The sequence below is a fragment of the Ixodes scapularis genome, unplaced genomic scaffold (genome assembly GCF_016920785.2).
Source record: "Ixodes scapularis isolate PalLabHiFi unplaced genomic scaffold, ASM1692078v2 PGA_scaffold6__148_contigs__length_123643588, whole genome shotgun sequence".
Classification (NCBI taxonomy): Eukaryota; Metazoa; Arthropoda; class Arachnida; order Ixodida; family Ixodidae; genus Ixodes; species Ixodes scapularis.
This window is the reverse complement of record NW_024609881.1, coordinates 62,641,206-62,660,109: the sequence shown is the minus strand read 5'-3', so window position 1 is coordinate 62,660,109 and position 18,904 is coordinate 62,641,206. Positions and strand designations below refer to the sequence as shown.

The 18,904-nt window shown below is 44.6% G+C and overlaps 1 protein-coding gene across 1 annotated transcript; it reads left to right on the top strand.

The window, feature by feature from the left end:
• The first annotated feature begins 5,602 nt into the window (after positions 1–5,602).
• LOC115316693 lies at positions 5,603–18,162 on the top strand. The gene is made up of 4 exons (XM_029976129.4): positions 5,603–5,896; positions 15,024–15,084; positions 15,168–15,333; positions 17,943–18,162. The coding sequence occupies exons 1-4, from the start codon at positions 5,702–5,704 to the stop codon at positions 18,061–18,063; spliced, it is 543 nt and encodes a 180-aa protein (XP_029831989.2). The 5' UTR covers positions 5,603–5,701; the 3' UTR covers positions 18,064–18,162.
• The last annotated feature ends 742 nt before the right edge of the window (positions 18,163–18,904 follow it).

The window sequence follows — 18,904 nt, the reverse complement described above, 5'->3', positions numbered from 1 at the left end:
CGTGCTGATGCCTAGTAAAACAGTCTTGGTAAAACGGTCTTGGTGCTCATTTTTGCATTTTTACGCAGTTAGCTGAGCTGCTTGTGTGCAACAAGCAGCTCAGCTAACTAGCGTGTTCATTGGAAAGCAATTGCATGATGCATTGTGTTGAATGCCTCTTCAATCAGGTGCTTTTGCATGTCTTTGTAAAGTCGTTTTTTTTTTCCTTCTCTGCCAGTGTTAACAAATGGGGACGTCACTAACGATACCTTGCGCAAAACATTTATTCCGAGTTCATGACATCTTATGAGGGAGTCTGCCCATTATTGCTGGCTTTACGTCCTTTTACTCATGTCAGGTTTGGCAGTCGTGTGTCCGATAATCTTTCCAGAGGAATTTATGGTGTGATCGTCTGGTTCAGCAGAATCGTGCGAGTTCGCAGGCGACATGGTTTCGACTAGGTTGGCAGAGTCTGATTTCGTACGAAGCGCGCCTGGCCCGAGCGGGGGCCGAAGCGCGACGGGTATAATCCGTCAGAAGCTGGAATCAAATTTCGGGCGCAGAATACAAAGAGCTTGAAGAACACTTCTGCGCTCGTCGCAGGCTGAGACGAGACTTCATCAATCCGCATCGGAATCCTGTTCTATCTTTGCGGGAGGACATTTCTTACGTATTTATAGGCATTAACCCTTCGATAGCAGCATCACAGTTGGCGCTGCTTGAAATGATTCACGTCTCTAGCAGGGCAATGATCAGAAGAGAGCAGATTCGACTCACTTTCCACGATACCGACTAATGCTGGAACTTGCGAATACTATACGTTTAAGAACATTTCGATTTGTATCTGCATACGTGTGCCTAGCATAACAGATAGGACATTTTCCCCGATGTCCTTATGAAAGAGGTAGAATTGTCTTTATTAAGGAAGTTGGTTTCATAATATTTTATAACTATTACTATGAAGTTAATGGTGAATTCAAGTGGTCAATGTCCGGCAAAAGCGTTCGCGTGGTCAGGATCAGCCAAACGCGCGGTGTTCGGGTGGCTGTTCTCCGGCAAGCGCCGGCAACCTTCGGCGCTTTTTTCACGCCGGAAAGTTGCTTCCTCGCAACCTTTCTATTCGCATTAGAACCCCCAGCTGCCCGAAACCTCTGTCGGCCTTTAAAAAAGCCTTTGCCCAAGAGCCCATCCTCCGCCTCATCCGCATCCCTGTGAGTTCCCCATAGTGGCTGCCGCCTCGGCAGAAGGAGGGGAATCGGCCTATCCTGATATATCTCCCTGTTCACATTCGTAACTTCATATCCGTTCTTAAAGCTCAGTCTCCGGATTGTCCTGTTAGCCTCCAGGACTGCCCTCTTTGTACCTATCTCCTTGTCCCCTGACGTCCGGGACGGTGCTCATTACATTGCACACCATCCCAGAGGTTATGGACCTCAACTGTGTCAAGCCCTCCTCAATTTGTGTTGGCAAGCCTCTGTAACGCTGTAACTGCCACAAGCAGTCGCATTTGAGGATATGTAAAAAGATATAAACAAGGAGCACACAGTTATGTCCGGTGCTATCCCAACGATCGCCTTGCTGCTCTGTAGCCAAGGGTCTACATGCAGACAGATCAAAACAGCAAAATACTTCGCGTGTCAAAACAAGGTTGGCCAAGAAAAAAATATTTTTTTTTATTAATTCGGTAAAATTGCCAGCACCTCCAAGTCTTTCGAAAATTCGAAACATGCAAAAAAATGCCTGCGTGCCCATAGATTCTCAGAAAATATGTCACGACATTGCATGCATAAACCACATGACCTCGTTATGACCAGATTTAGCAGTTGTGTCAACTTTCAGAACAGTGAATTTAATGAAAGCCAAAGTAAGTATGATGCAGAACTGTCACGCCCCTTTTACAGGTGTTGACAGAATTGTTTGCCTTTTTCTTGCCTTTACCCTTTGTCTTTTTTTTTTTTGCATTATAACAGTTTCACAAGAGACCATTTAGCATCCAGACCAGCTACCTCTAAACAAATCAATTGAATGACTGGTTCTGCATTTTTGTTTATCTTTACTGCGGAGTACTTATCTAATTCAATAAAATTTTTTTTCAGTGCAATGTACACCTGCAGCATTTCTCATTGCTGCTGTACCGGTTTATCACTCTTTCTGAAGCATGTTACATTGCATAAGAATGCCAGCAACATGCAGATTCAGTGCCCCCTCTCAGGATGCAAGAGGGTATTCAGGAAGATTGGTTCCGTCTATAGCCACCTGTCACGTGACCACAAATACTGGAGTAGATTTGAGGCACCCCTTGCTCTGCTTCACGAGGCTGTTCCACTTGCGTGCAGTGTAGCCACTTGTCTTCAAGTCTGCAGCAATTTGAAGTCACTAATCTGTCGCCTGAAAGGTCACATTTTACAACTGGAGACGATTACATGCCCTTTCCCTGGATGCGCTAGGACCTACAAGAAGAAGTCATCGTTTGAATCTCATATATCACGCTGTCACCGATTTGGAATGCAACAGGTTCACGTAGATGAACAGAGATGTCTCGACAACTTCGATCATTCTCCTGATCAGGAGGTTGGTGCGTCATGTGATGTGGGGTCTCAATCGAACGGTGACTTTGTGAGAAATCAGAGTCAAGTAATTGATGCTTTTGGACTCCTGTATCTACGTCTTCTGTCCGAGCATCTGGTGCCATCGTCCACAGTGCAAATTATCAGTGAGGCGTTCTTTGACTTGCAGAACAATAATTTGGAGCAAATGTTATCAGAATTAAGAAGAAAACTGGATTCTGTTGGAATTAGTGACAGCACATCTCAGGAAGTCCTACACCTCTTATCTGACAATGACCAGATACTCAAAGCACACAGCAGCTCAGGTGTGCTACGGTCACCATACGCCCGTAAAGAATACTTCAAGGAGAGGTTCAGTTATGTAGAGCCTGTAGCGATCCTGTTGGGAAAAAACAAGAAAAATCAAGATGCTACGTTTCATTACGTCCCAATAATTGACACTCTCAAGGCATTGCTGTATGATGAGTCAGTTGTCAGTCAGTGTTTGAATCCACTTAGCACGGAAGTGGGCATACTCCGGGACTTTGTGGATGGAATAGTGCACAAGTCAATTCCCTTGTTTGATCAGCAGTCGGATGCCGTGAAGTTGCTGCTGTTTCAAGATGCATTTGAAGTCGTGAATCCCCTTGGCTCAGCAAAGAAAAAGCACGAGATACTTGCAGTGTACTTCATGCTCGGAAACCTCTACCCATGGAACAGATCACGCATTCACGCAATTCAACTTGTGCTTCTATGTAAAGAGTCCGACTTTGAGTTTTTCGGGCAAGGAAAGGTATTTGCACCACTGCTAGAGGACATCCAGAGGCTTGAGAACGGAAGCTGTCAGCTGAGAGACGGCAAGAACCTGTATGGAGCTGTTGTGGCGATCCTTGGTGACAATCTGGGAAGCCACACAATAGGTGGCTATGTTGAGAACTTTAGCAAAGCAAAGCACATGTGTCGGTTTTGTTTAACAGAGAAAAAGATATGTTTGTTGAGTCCAATCTGACTGGCACTTTCGAGCTGAGCAAAAAGTCCAACTATGACAGGTCTCTAACAATTTTGAGTCAAGATGACACGCTCATTGTTCACGAAGGAGTGAAATTTGACTCATTGTTTAATCGCTTGAGGTCCTTCCATGTGTGTGCACCGGGCCTGCCACCTTGTCTAGGTCACAATTTGTTTGAGGGTGTTGTGTCTTATGATATTGCATTGTATGTACAATACTTCGTCCACAAGTGCAGGTGGTTCACACTGGAAGAGTTAAACAGAAGCATCTCCTTATTTAATTTCAAACAAGGAGATGCAAATGATCGCCCCTCGGAAGTGAAATTAAAGCAGAAGCTGAGCGGGCATGCAGTTCAGAACTGGAACATGCTAAGGTTCCTGCCTGTGTTTGTTTTCGGCAAAGTACTAGATCTCGATGATCCTGTGTGGCAGCAGGTGTTGATGCTCTCAGAGATCGTCCAGCTGATCTGCACTCCAGCCATCTCGCTTCCAATGATAATGCGGCTGAAGGACTTGATTGAGGATTATCTTCTGGGGAGACTAGAGCTCTTTTCATTTTGTTCTCTACGACCTAAGCACCACTTTCTTGCGCACTATCCTTACCTCATCATGCAGTTTGGCCCATTAATAAGAGTTTGGACTATGCGCTGTGAAAGCAAGCACGGTTACTTCAGAAAATGCGCGAGAAATTGTCAAAACTTCAAAAATATCACATCCACCCTAGCTGAACGACACCAGCTTCTCCAAGCATACAAGGCATCTGGTTGCCTCTTTCCAACTGCCTATCCTTTGACATCTGCATCAAGACTTCAGTTGAGTCTATACAGTGATGACATTCAAAAGGTCATAAAGGATTTTTTTGGATCTCATGATGATATCTACTACGCCTATAATGCCGAGTACCGAGGACTTGCGTACAGGAGGGACATGATTCTGGTCTTATCACGAGAAGATGATCGGCTGGTGTTTGGTCTGATAATTCTAATTCTGCCAAAAGGCCCTGCGATGTGCTTCCTTGTACAAGTCACCCGGTCGTCCTTGGAACCTTCAATGCAGTTGTATAACCTCTATGATTGTGAATCTGGAAGTTTGAAATGTGTTACTCCAAGCAGCATAATTGACTATGTTCCTCTTGAAGCATACCGGCTGGGCCAAGCACAGCGCCCCATTGTGGTGCTGAAGCATGCAGTTTTGGATTTGATTTAATTATTTCCTTACATTGTCTCTCTTCGATGGAGCTTTCATCGCTTATTGCCAGCTGGCTGCCAAGCCTCCCATCAGAAGATGTGGAAACTGTTGTTCCCAAGCTAGAAGAGTGCGGTGTAACAACCATGGAGCATCTAAAGTACATTGAGGAGAGCGACCTGGACCTCCTAAACCCAGTGAATAGAAGGATCCTTTTGGAAAGGTTTCGCGAAGTCAGTGTGACAACCAAGGCACCCATACCTGCTGCACAACCTACAGCGAGTGTTCCTCTTCCAAGCACCTCACGTTTCGAGAATTGGAGCGAAGACTTCTCCATTCCATGGGATTCGTTTCCACAGAGGCTTCTGGAAGCATGCTACAAGAATGCAAGGCCAACAAAGTCTGACCTGAATCAAATGGTGAGGCAATTGAGTAACAGAATTATCCAGGAGAGCTTCTCGCCGGGCAGGCGCCACCTGAGGGTAATTGCTTCACAGATTGTAGCTAAGTATCCGTTGTCATTTCAAGACCTGCTGCAAGGCACAGTTATTGGACATGGCGTTGAAACTTTGCTCTGGAAACTAGAGAATTGTGTAAATAACAAGAAAAGGCCCCTAGCGCAACCTCTTCCAGAAGAGAGCACTTCCGACCCTGATGCGTTTCATCAGCCCACAAAGACAGACCGTCGGGACTCCTACGGATGCGTGGCCTGGAAGGATGAGCTGCCTCCAGGAGAGACAGCCTACACTCAGGATGAAAAGAGAGAACGTCTGGTAACAGAATATCGCAGGATATCTCGGGATGATAGACTAGTCACAAAACTCATGAGTGAGACTTACGCAACCCAGAGGCTACTGATCAACAGCTCCAAGGGGTTAGGCAAGGTGAAAGAGGACTGGCCATTCCTGTTTGAGGAGCACCATTTTCTCAATCATGCAGAGCTACTGCTCGGATTCAACGTCAGCGAAGTCTTTGATGATAACATGAAAAAGGTTGGAGTACAACTGTACAGGTACGCCTACAGTCAACTGAAGAACGAGGCTGTGAAGAAGTGCCTTAAGGACATTGAGGATGCTAAAAAAACTCTAAAAAATGTGACCCCCGAATATGACAGCACTCCGCTCCTGCTGCTGGCAATCTTCGGTGAAGACATTGAATTGATCTTCAAAAATGTTGAGGTAAGTTTTTGTATTCAATGCTTTTAGTATATCGGTTGCTTTACGTTTTTTAAGCGAAGTAGATCTACAGAAATCTAAAATCGAAGTAAATCATCAAGATGTCACGTGAAAATGGAATAGAAGCACCGCGGGCGGTATTATTAGTCAAAAATGGGTGTGATATACTATTTTTTTTATTCAATCTGTTTACTGTGCGCCACAAACAGCTCTAGGCCTTAGTAGTATGCACACCACGCAACTCATAAAACAAAGAGCACAGTTACAAAGACATTAAAGATAAAAAAATACAAAAAAACTAGCACAGTCTGCTTTTGTGACTTCACCCCGCAGGGGGCACCTGTGAAAGCAGGTGTTTGGAGAGTGGCGTCTCCACGGACCCTGAGCCATGCGGGTTCGCCCGCCCACGTCTGGCTGTGCGTGGCTTTCCCGTGTCCGGGGAAAAGGGCATCCTGGTGGTTGAGCCGAGCCCGGGGCAGGTTTGGACCCTTCGGGGCCCCCCGGGTGAGGCAATACACCACTTCGGCCCCCGCTTCCCGTAGACGGGTGTCCTGGCTTGGCCCGACCAGGATGATTCAGTCAGTCGCCACTTCTACTATCCCCTCCCCTCTTTTACCTTTGTCTTCTCCTTCTTTTCACTCTTCTCATTTTCTCTTCTTTCCTTTTTTCATTTCCTTTGGCGGCAAGGGCTAACCTTGGGTGGCGACAGACTCCTCGTCCAAAACCACACTTGGTTATAGTACCTGGGCAGTGCTAATAGTCTAACGGTTCCAGCAAAGCCCTTTTTGTTATGGTCCGTTAACTATTCCCTTGTTGCGCTCCGTGGTGGGCGGCACACCACAGGTTCTGAACACTTTCCGCCTCTTATGGCTCCCTCTCTCTCTAAACCCGGTTCCAGGCAGGCATCCAAACGGCCCTGTCCGGAACAAGTCATCGCCAAAGCACCAGAAACAGAACACTTTGTTAAGTTTTTTGTAGTCCACTTTGAAGACAATCAACGCCCTGCCGCCAAGCTGTCTCCGTTCATTGTTGCCAAGGTTCTTGAGCATTTGATCGGACACTCCTACCAAGTAAAAAAGTTGCATTCTGGGGACCTCCTTGTTGAGGTCACCACACAAGAGCAAAGTGTGACCATTCAGAAAATGAAGAGCATCGTGGAGACCTCAGTCACGGTAACACCGCACAGGACTTTGAACACTGTGCGTGGTGTCATCTCCGAAGAGGACCTGCTAGATGTAAGTGAGGATGAGATCCTCGAAGGCCTACGAAACTCGGGTGTCATTGCAGTAAAGCGGATTATACTTCGCCGCGAGGGTCAGGAGATTCCCTCAAAACATCTTATTCTTTTTTTTTGAACGGCACTGTCTCCCAGCAACAGTAAAGGCAGGCTATCTGAACTGCCGTGTCCGTCCTTATGTGCCGAACCCCCAAAGGTGTTTCAGGTGCCAAAGGTTCGGGCATGGGTCCAGGAGCTGCCATGGAAGAGAGCTGCGCCAAGTGTGGCAGCAACGAACGTGTCGCAGACGTCTGTGAAAGCACTGTGTGCTGCTCCAACTGCAAAGGCACCCATGCAGCGTACTCCCGTGCCTGTCCCCTGTGGAAGCAGGAAAAGGAGATACTGAGTTTAAAGGCTAAAGAGAACATTACATACCTTGAGGCCAAGAAACGCTGGTCATTTCTTGCACAAGGCTCGTATGCCGACGTGGCGCGCCGGGGTCCTGCGCCACGTATGGAGTCGAGGGCAACCCAGGTCTTGCTCGAAGACCTGGCTGCCGCCCTCAGGATCCCAAAGCCTACCCAGGGGCAGCAGGCTCCCTCTCTTCGCGGAGAGGGTTCGCGGGCTGCTCCCACATCCCAAGACAGGCCAGCGCCTGCTGCGCCTGTACAGTCTGCACGGTCTCCTACCAGGGAGAAAAAGCGAGGCGCTCGGCTTCACTCCCTGGAGAGACCGCCTGCAACCAAGGAGCTGCATGGCCCTCATGCAGCTTCTGTAACACAGAAGGAGGTGGAGAAGATGGACGGGGTTGAATCCCTCCCCAGTACATCTGCCACCCTCCCGTTAGGTTCTGGTCGTGGCCGCAGGATAGGATCTCGCAGCTCCGACCCTCCCGAGCCGGCGGGCAAGCCTGCTTGCGGAGCTCGGGAGAGCGGTGCTCCTGCCCTATCCACCTCCCCATCTACCCCTGAGTCTGACCAGGAGGAGATGGAGTGGCAGAATCCGAAAACCAAGCAAAAAACTAAAAAACCTGTAATCCCTCCGAAGGGATGATTTTTTTTTTTTTACTGTTCATCCGTGTGATCATAATTTCATATCTTAATAATGGTTTCAATGCTAATGCAGTGGAACTGTCGAGGGCTACTACATAACCTGGATTATGTGGAGTTTTTGCTGGAGGAGCACAAGCCACGTGTGCTTTGCTTACAGGAGACTCATTTAAATCCCAGCCACACCAACTTCCTCGACGGTACCAGGTATTCCGCAAGGATCGTCGTTGCTCTGTCGGTTCTTCTGGAGGAGTTGCGGTAGTTGTCCCGAGAGAAGTGCCCTGCGTACAAGTCCCACTGTCTACCTCACTGGGAGCAGTGGCTGTACGGTTCATGCTTCACAAAGCTCTGACAGTGTGCTCTTTGTATATACCACCATCCTTTACTTTGAAATCCTCAGATTTTAATTCGTTTTTAGACCAGCTTCCTGAGCCTTCCTTTCGATGGGTGATTTTAATTGTCACAACCCTCTATGGGGGAGTACACGTCGTGACATCCGAGGAAAAATTATTGAGTCTGTGTTATTCTCTCGAACACTTTGTCTTTTTAACACTGGTGAGCCTACCTTTTTTAGCTGTCAACACCTTTCTTCATCATGCATTGATCTCTCTATTGGGACTGCCACACTTTTCCCTAACTTCTCATGGCATGTGCATCCTAACCCATTGGTAGCGACCATTTCCCCATTATTTTAAAGTGCACTGCTCCTTCATCCTCTCTCATGACACGTTCACCACGCTGGAAGGTAGACCAGGCAAACTGGGCCATGTTTGAAAGTGCATCTGAGATTAACCCTGAAACTTTAGTTGGCTTGGATGTAAATGATGCCTGCAAATGCCTTACTGCCTCTATAATTGAGGCAGCTCATAAAGCTATTCCGCAGTCTTCTACACGCCTTCCAGTTAAGCCAAAACCTTGGTGGACTAAGGAGTGCAGTGAGACTCGAAAAAAACAAAATTATTCATGGGATGTGCTACGCCGGTACCCGACCCCTCCAAATGTTTTAGCCTTCAAACAGGCTCGGGCGAAGGCTCGATATGTCCGTCGTCAATCAAAAAAGACGACATGGAAGAAATACATCTCCTCCGTTAATAGTCACACCAGTGTAAAAGTTGTCTGGGAAAAAGTGCACAAGATTAATGGGGATTATCGAGCCTTCTCCATACCGCTTTTCGTTCTGCCAGGTGGTGTACTGCCTAGTCTTGAGGAGCAGGCCAATATTCTAGGGGAGCACTTCGCATCTGTATCAGGTTCATCGCATTACTGGGCTGCATTTTTAAAGCATAGAAGTGTTATAGAGAAGAAGAGAATAAATTGCTCTGGAGGGCCACAAGAACCCTATAATAGATTTTTTACTTTTCGAGAGTTACAGGCAGCATTAAATAAAAGTAAAAATACGTCCCCGGGACCAGATCGAATTCACTACTGTATGCTCAAGCATTTGCATTCCAATACCCTGCAGGTGCTTTTAAGCTTTTTTAACCAGATCTGGAGAGAAGGGGTTTTACCAGATTCTTGGAAAAGAGCTGAGGTTATCCCGCTCCTCAAGCAAGGAAAAGATCCATCATTACCCTCAAGTTACCGGCCCATAGCCCTCACAAGTTCCTTAGGGAAAACCTTTGAACAAATGGTAAACTCAAGATTGGTCCATTTTTTAGAGGAAAATAACCTCCTCGACAAGTTTCAGTGCGGTTTTCGTGCCCACAGATCAACGGTGGACCACCTCGTACGACTTGAGAAAACTATTCGTGAGGCTTTTGTTAATAGACAGCATCGTGTTTCTGTCTTCTTTGATATACAGAAGGCTTATGACACAACATGGAGGTATGGAATTTTGAACGATCTTGTCTCGTACGGAATTCGTGGCCGAATGCTCTCACTCATCAAAAGCTTTTTGGAAGACAGATACTTTCATGTCAAGCTTGGTACAACCTTCTCTCGTAGTTTTGTCCAAGAGAATGGAGTTCCACAAGGTGGTGTTCTTAGCATAACACTATTTTTAATAAAAATGAACTCTATTGGAAAGTCTATCCCACAATCACTTTCCTATTCTCTTTACGTGGATGACTTGCAGATCTCTTGCTGTTCGTGTAACATTTCGGTCTGCGAGAGACAACTTCAGCTGGGAATTAATAGTCTGATGAGGTGGGCTGATGCCAATGGGTTTAGTTTTTCACCAGAGAAGTCAGTATGTGTCAGCTTTTCATTACGTAGGGGCATGATCCTAGAGCCTAGTCTGACCTTAAGGGGGCAGGGAATTCCTGTTCGTAATGAACACAAGTTCCTAGGAGTGATATTTGATAAAAAGTTGAATTTTCGTAGTCATGTACTTTACCTGAAACAGAAATGCTCAAGGTCAATGAACCTCCTAAAGGTGCTTTCACACAAGTCTTGGGGTAGCGAACGGGAATGTCTCCTTCGTCTCTATCGCTTCTTGGTTCTTTCAAAATCGGATTACGGATGTGTAGTGTATGGATCGGCACGTCAATCTACCCTTCAGGTGTTGGACCCGATCCACCATCAAAGTCTGAGGCTTTCCACTGGTGCTTTTCGGACGTCCCCTATTCCTAGCCTATATGCTGAGAGTAATGAATATTCACTTGAAAAAAGAGGGTTTTATTTAGGCTTCCAGTATGCATTAAGAATTCGCTCTGTCCCTTCTCATCCGATCCAGGAAGCAATTCAGGATTCTCGCTATGAAACTACATTCCAGAACAAGCCATCTGTCGTACCCCCTTTTACGCAGAGAATTTAAACATATTCACAGGCTTACTACCTTGACAGTTTCAGCCTAGTTGCCCAACTACCACTGGCAGTGGCTCCTTGGGAGTGCGTAGCACCCATAATCAATTTTACTTTGATCAAATATAATAAGCGGCAAACTCCTGTTGCTGCCCTGCAGCAGGAGTTTTCCCAGGTGGCTTATACGTACAGTGACTATAGGAGTTTCTTCACAGATGGCACTAAGAGTGACTGTGCTGCCGGTTGTGCTGTTATAAGCGAGACATGGAAGGTTGTTAGGCGTCTTGATGCCAGAGCCTCAATATTTACTGCAGAATTATATGCTTTAATTTTAGCTGTTGAATTCATTATAGAAAATGCTATCCAGCATTCTGTTATCTACTCTGATTCTCTCAGCGCTTTAAAGGCACTTCTTTCTTTGGAAGTACCAAAGAATACCTTCGTTACTAGGCTCCGGAACATTGTGCACACTGCAGCAAAATCAGATTTACACATTAATTTCTATTGGGTGCCTGTCACGTCGGTATTCAAGGAAATGAGGATGCTGATAGAGCTGCCAGTACCTGCATTGAGAGGCAAGTGGATATCAAGGACATTCCGTACACTGATTACAAACACAGTCTTAAAAAAGCAATCCAGAAAAAGTGGCAGTTAGAATGGGACACGGAAATACACAACAAGCTTCATTGTGTGAAACCTACCCTGCGGGAATGGGCAAGTTGCCGACACAGGGAGCGCTTCTTTGAGGTTGTGCTCTGTCGTCTGAGACTGGGACACACCCATCTCACGCATGGCTACCTCCTACGGGCAGAGGCAGCTCCGAAATGTGAACACTGTAACGAGTTTTTGAGCGTCTTGCATATTCTTATTGTATGTCCTAAGTACCATCATGAACGCACCACTTTTTTCTCTACCTTTTTCCGGAATCGCGTCCCGTTCCACCCGGCATTATTATTGGGTGATGAACCTCTTGTGCCGCACCAACAAGTTTTTAAGTTTTTAAATAGCATTGGCATCCTACATCGGCTATGTAAATGTTGTATTTTTTTTTGTATGTTTTATTGCGGCGTGCTTGTGCGTGATACGAGATGCGAGTTAGGCCTTGCAGCTTGTGTGAAGGTGTGTGCGTTGGGTCCGACCTTCGGGGGTTGCGACAATGAAGGGAGTTCGGAGATTTGAATTGTTATCAGACTAGACGAAGCGACCCAAAAAGATTTGTGTTGTTATCAATTTTTTTTTGCCAGTTAGGTTACGTGTGGTGTGAAGGTGTGGTTCCTTGGGTCCGACTTTAGCGGGTGTGATGATGGGGCTTGTATTGCAATGCTTTGTACAAACTAAGTGAGGTGATAAGAGAGAGAGAGAGAAAGAAAAAGGGTCAAGACGAGATGTACCCTGGCTAAAAGTTGCTGTGACGTGGGAAGTTCCGGAAGACGTGTGGGAGAGATGCTATATAAACGACTCTTCAAATAAAATTGAGTAGCTGCGTTTGAGACGTTTTGTGTGTTGTCCCCTTCTTCGTCCGTCGTCTCCGGTTTTCAAAAATATGAATTTTAGTTTGTTTTCTTTTCTATTACGTTTACCTGAAAATTAGTGGTGGCAGAGAGCCGGCGATCTTGCATCGTCGGCACATTTTCCATACTTCCTTGCGTGAATGAAATTCCTTTAGAGTGCCTCTGGTTAGTGGAGCATTGGTTAAAATTTCTGGAGGCCTTTATAGGCCTGTATCTTGTAAGGTTTTAATCATTTATTTTCCATAGTTTTAAGATGGAACTACCTACTATAGGTCTTTTCAGTATTGCCTTTCACTTACCTTGTGTTTGGCACACTATGGCCTTAGTTGCCGCTGTGCCATTAAACACCTAAGTTTCTTCTTCTTCTTTTGTGACTTTAGCATGATGAGAACCACTTTTAAACGTTAAAAATTAGAGAACAAATCCAAGTCCCCCTTACTGAGTTAAAAATGAATTTCAATTGTATCATCTGTAATTCGAGTTTAACATTTCATGAATAAGATAAAGAAGAGGCTTTGTTGTGCTTTTTCGGAACACAAAAAGAAATGGCGCTAAACGGTGCTTTAGGCGTCTGCGTTTTCTTGCACTAATCCTCACTACATGCGCTTGAGAAGGTGCGTCATTTATCGAATTCTCTACCTTGCACAAAAACAACATATAGCAACAACGTGTCAGTTCTTTTCGTGCCAGGGCTTACTCTCTCCGTTAGGTGTGAAGGCGCTGCTAGCCTGAGCTTGCAGTGCCGATTGGTCGACAGCTGCATGTTAATTCACCCTCATATCGAGGATGACAGCGTGGTCTGGAACGAAAGATGTGCAAACAACAAACCAACAGCCTTTTGCACCCGTCGCGCCACTGAACGGTCGTCAGCGGAAGTTCTTACGCATTTCGAGGGTAATAATGCCAAGTGGCCTTTGGTTTAGTTTTTCACCACGTTCTGTCCTAAGCAATATGCCTTCGCCTAGGTTTGAATGCCCTGAGACGAGACGTACTGAATGCACATGAGATTACCTTCACATCGATATTGTGACCTGACTGTTCTTATTGCTAGGTTTGTGAGCATATGAATAATAAAAGCAAAATGCCGTTCTCCAATTCTTTTTTGCTCTCTCACAGCTCTTTTGGGGATGGGGGTGCAATGATGAATTGTTTTTGCTTAATCTTCGGTTAAAAAACAGCAGAAGCGTTGGATGCTACGTAAACTCATAAGTTTTTACATTTTTGTGTTATTTCTAACGAAGCTTTCATTTCTTTTTTTCTCTCACTAAGACGCACCAGCAGTCAGCGTCTAGATATCTCTAGATACTGATAATATGGACGTTCATGCAATTTAAATGAAACGGAATTTAAAGGCTGCGCTTCGGCGCCCAATGTGGTGGAAAACTGAATCAAAATCGCAGCTCAAATTATTTTCTGAAAGCAACGGCCATTTGGTATCATCACAATTCTCGAAGCACATGATAGTTTTCGCTGACAACCGTCGCTGCACAATGATGAGGGTAAGCTACATGTTGCTCCGATATTCGCGTTTCTTTCATACGAGACTTTGCACTCTGGTGTCCTGTGATGATGCAAGAAAGCGATCGCTTGGTTCGTATGTGAATGCCAACCTTTTTAGTCATCTGAAATTATTGGATTCTGTACTGTGCCTAATATCCTCACTGCAAAAAAAATGGCCTCTTTAATTGCTTCAATTCATCTTATCATCGAAATCAACCAACGAAAAAAGAATATATTTGTCCTCTAGCCTGATTGTTCGAATGGCTGCCAATATTGGAGATTGGGACTACTGTAGGCGCAGGTGCTGAACTAGGAGCATAGGAGTCTGGGCAAAAACGTGTAAATTGTGGAATTGATGCCATGGAACAAAAAGTGTTGAAAATAAACGTCTGAAATTTTTGCAATTAAAAAAATTAAATACATTTTAGCAATGCCATTTGGCTTATCTGTAATTGAACTTTGCCCGCCAGAGTTCCCCATGAGCGAAGCCTGCATAACCTGGTAATTTAGCACATGATGAAAAGTGCAGCGATATCGAGTATATATATAGCTTACATCATGTCACAATATGCCACATCAATGGTGCATTTTCGTTTTGGTATTTCTTTTTCACTTGGAATCATCGCTTTGGGATAGCCCAGATTGAACCCAACATTTTCTGAGCTTTGCGAATTATCTGTGGTTTTGCAAATGAGAACACCTTTGAGTGTATGTTTTTTTTTGTGAAAGCAACTGACGATCTTCGTGCTCCGCTAGTGCATCTGTCAACTTATGAGATTGTGTTAGCATCTTGTGGCAATATCATCGAAGAGACGACAACAATTCAGCAACATTGTCCATAGGGACTCTAGTTCTGCTTTTAATTTATCAGTATTGAGCCGCATACATCATAAGGCATACTCTGTTTTCTAAACAAATTATACAGCGGTCAGGCAGTACCTTTGAATTGTTCAAAATGGTTTGTTTATGTAGAATTCTTGAAAACATTCAAGTAGCTTGCCCTCTAAATGTGGCAAAAGCAAATTAGACCCAAGGGCTTAGACATAGCACGGGTCATACTAAAAGGACATTAGGTCGTCTGTCCTCATTTTTGTTTACTCTTTGTCTTTCAGGAGAATGCCACTGACTCGGATCTGGGTGATATGGACCCAAGCCCGATCATATGTGTTAAAGGTCAGTATGTGCTTTCAAATTCTGGCCCGAAGCATGAAGGTGGACGAGTTCTGTTCTCATACTGCATCAATTGTTATTTATAGGAGCCAACAACTACACAGCAAGCGAGTTCACAATTTGTGTTGACACAGTGCCGGTGATGACCACAAGCAACAGGGCAGGCTCATTCAAGTTGATGTTCCTGCTCTATTTTGTGTTGAACATTTCGTTCCCAGAAGAAGTGGGCCTTACACTTGAATTTATTCAAAGGTAAGTGCTTCATCACCCCTGCTTTTATTGTTAAATTTGATTTGCTTGTCATATGAAAGATGTATCCTTTACACAAAACATAGCTTCCATTGGAAGAACCCCAGTGCCTGCTGATTTCTTACAATGCTTTGATTTGACATGCCAAGACCGCAAGCTAAGGTTTTTTATTGTTTCATTTGGATTATTCTAACTACAGAAATTACTTCTCAGGGGCCACAAAGCTGAATGGCATATTCACAACGATATAGTGTATAAAGGAAATTTTTTTTGCACAAATGAGGTCAGTTTTTAAGACCGTTTTGTGAGTGATGTTAATCATTTTGTGATGAAAGTCTAACCCCATACATGTCGTGGGAGAAATAATTGTTGTTGTTGAAAACAAAAAAGATGAACTATGTCATTTTTTATCTTGGGCTAGTTGGCTCGAAAATAGCATAGTGTAAACCATAAGTAAGCAATTTTCCAGTCCCGGAAGCCCTAAAATACTGCAATGTGGTCCGGCGACCACCCTCCCTCCTCACGCACAAACACACGCACGCACGCGCACACATGCAAACATGCGCGTGCGCACACACGCATGCACACGCACACATACACAAACCCATCTCACCACGCTCATTACACTCATCAGTGGGTGCAGTCTAGTCTCATTTGCACACAACTTCATCAATTGGATTGAAGGGCATTTCAGCTGCACATGGTGAAAGGGAGACCGTTTATATGCCCAGAAAATGCATGGCTTCCACCTCCTGTAAATGTATCGATAGCAGCGTGCTCTCTTTTGTGTCAAGCCCTGATCCGTAATTACTGCACACCTCGTGCAAGAGTTATTGTTTTCAGATGGCAAGGAATATCGTGGACACTATATTGTTTTCATTCTCAATATTAAGCACTCCGCCAGAGAAGCTATATATTTTGTGCCTCTGTGCTCTATGCTGTCATTAAATATTCTTGAGAAACGTGCCAAAGGAAACTTGCACGTCCAAGGTAATAGTAAAATATTTTAAAGTCAGTGCCAGTGTCACCATCAGCACTTCAGCTTCACAACACCCCATGCTCTCACTGTCCACATTCTAGTTTACACTGTGATGCTAGGATGGCGAGAAACAAAGGTAACAGTATGAAGTCTCCACTGCAGCTGAGTTTATTTTCTAGAGAATGACAACTAATATACATTTAAACGACTAAAGGGGGATGGAAGAACAGACGTGCACTTTTAGATTGCACATCTGTAAATTATGAAACAAGCCAGTTGACTCAAACTCGCGAAACAGGATGGAACTCCCCAAGCGGTGCGAAAGTGCCCGACAAAACTACCTCTTTGAAGGCTCAATAAGTCGATCGACTGGCAGAGGTTACCATTTTTTTCTACTGATATACCTGAAACATGAAATAGTTGTGTAGACAAACACCTGGAACAAAATCTCCCGAATAAAAGTAACACAAGTGTTCATTGAAATGTAAACATGGCTGATTAACACAATTACCATGCTTCTCTAGCCAGCATTTTTGTTAAGGCTGTTTTAGAGAAATTCCTTTTCTTACACAAAATGTCTTATTCCTTGGCACACATTAAACAATTTATTGTTCGGCAAGTCCGGGAGTAGGGTTTTGTTCTCATTTACGTTTACACTGTTTTATTTATCAAGCAAGCTTTAAACAAAAAGGGATCACTCTAAGCGATTGAAACGAACTGTATTTGTTAGCAGGCATCTTGCAAAAGAGAGTATTGTTTTGTTGAGCCTGATGAAACTAATTCATTGAAGCTAATTGATTAAATATTGGTTTAAGGGCAAAAGTGTCAATTGGGAGCTTGTAGAGAGCTTTAAAGAGCCCTCGATGGAGGTGCTTGCACCATATTACACTTTGCCTGGTTCTTTTCTCCAGCCTTCAAAGAACGCCTACAAAATGCAAAGAATACCACATGACATTGCACTCCCCTAATCGCAGCGCACGCGTGCGCTGCGAGCGGGCGTTTTCTTTAGGGTTGGATAAAAGAAGCACTCAAGGTGCACCACATTGCAAACTCCTCCATTGGGTGTTTATTCAGGCTCTCTACAACATTCCGATCGACACCTTCAATTTCCTTTAAATATTTACAGAACAAAGTTATTAGTCGTAATTATTTAATTAGGCACAATAAAAAAGATATTGGCCCTGGCGAGACGTGTGCTAAGAAATGCAGTTGGTTCCATTCGCCTGTAATGCTCCGCTTTTTTTAAGCTTGGTTCCAGACAACTGTAACAACCTGTGTACCTTATTAAGCGACCAGGCGAACTTTTCCCTAAAATCATTACTTATTAATATGTGGCGGTGCGCGTAATTCCCGCCGGCGGTTCAAACATCTTGAACATGGCGGCAACCCAGATATCTGGTTCACAACACTTTGGTGTCCTTATTGGAAATGAATGTATCATTATCCATATGATGGACATCTGCCAAATCGGTCGTTGGCACTCACTAACATCGCATCCATATTTTTCCTATGTAACGCATAGTTTTTGTAGGAAAGTTTTGGCCAGCATTCCATAACCTCCCTGTGTATTTAAATAATACATGTTTTATGGGGAACAATGCTATAGTAAAAAGATATGTTTGTTTGATTTCAGGGGTATTGCAAGCATCAACCCACCGAGGGGCACCAAGATTCTTAAAAAGAAGAAGAAGCAACACTGTGTGTCACCCGCGGTTGCCAAGCTGATGGCTTCCCTGGAGGAATATGCCTTTTAAGCTGAAACAGTCTTAAAGCCTTCCTGATTTAAATAAAATGTATGTTCCAGAAATGTCATCTTTAAGCCCAAGCAAGGCAAAGGGAAGGAATAAAAAGGTGGCATAAATAGAGCGGTACGCTGTCCATTGTACCGGATAAATTGGCTTCTGAATTTTTACCACACGTCTACTCTAGTGGTGCACATTACCTTGTGAACTTCTAAAGCATAGATCCATTTCTGTGAGAAATAAGGACATTAATCCTTGTAGCCTCTATGGCGGGCACCAATGCAGGCGACCGAGTCGCAGTGAGCGGCTAGAGCCCGATGCGAAATGAGTACTCGCATTTCACATAAAATGGAAGACACATTTCACAACGGGCGCGGGTCGAATCGAGCGGTCAAATGCCGATGCGACTTGGTTGTCTGTGTCGTTGCCCACCATAGAAATGCACGTCTGCAAGATAACTAGTGCCATTAAAATACATGTTTGTTAAAATTTGATATAGCTGTGTGCAGAAGCTAATTTCTAGGTACCAATTTACAGCCTACCACTATTTAAGCCACCTTACACTGGGTTTAATTATAATGCAAGGGTGCAAGCGAGCTGGACAAGAATGATGAAAATAATTCCTGGAGAAGAGGAACAAGAAGGACAAACAGAAATCCCCAAACACAGTTAGGTGACTGGTGAGCGACCGAAAAGATCCGCCTGGTCCTGGTATCGAACCCGGGACCTCTCCATTACAGGTGAAGCGCTCTACCAACTGAGCTAACCAAGGGTTAGACGTCAGTAGAGGAAACGGGTTTGTGTTTGTCCTTTGTCCTTCTTGTTTCCCTTCTCCAGGGATTATTTTCATCAT

Coding starts and splice junctions, on each gene's coding strand:
- LOC115316693 (XM_029976129.4), top strand. CDS start 5,702: ATGAAAAAGGTTGGAGTACAACTGTACAGGTACGCCTACAGTCAACTG. Junction 5,897..15,023: donor TGATCTTCAAAAATGTTGAG/GTAAGTTTTTGT, acceptor TTTGTCTTTCAG/GAGAATGCCACTGACTCGGA. Junction 15,085..15,167: donor CCCGATCATATGTGTTAAAG/GTCAGTATGTGC, acceptor TGTTATTTATAG/GAGCCAACAACTACACAGCA.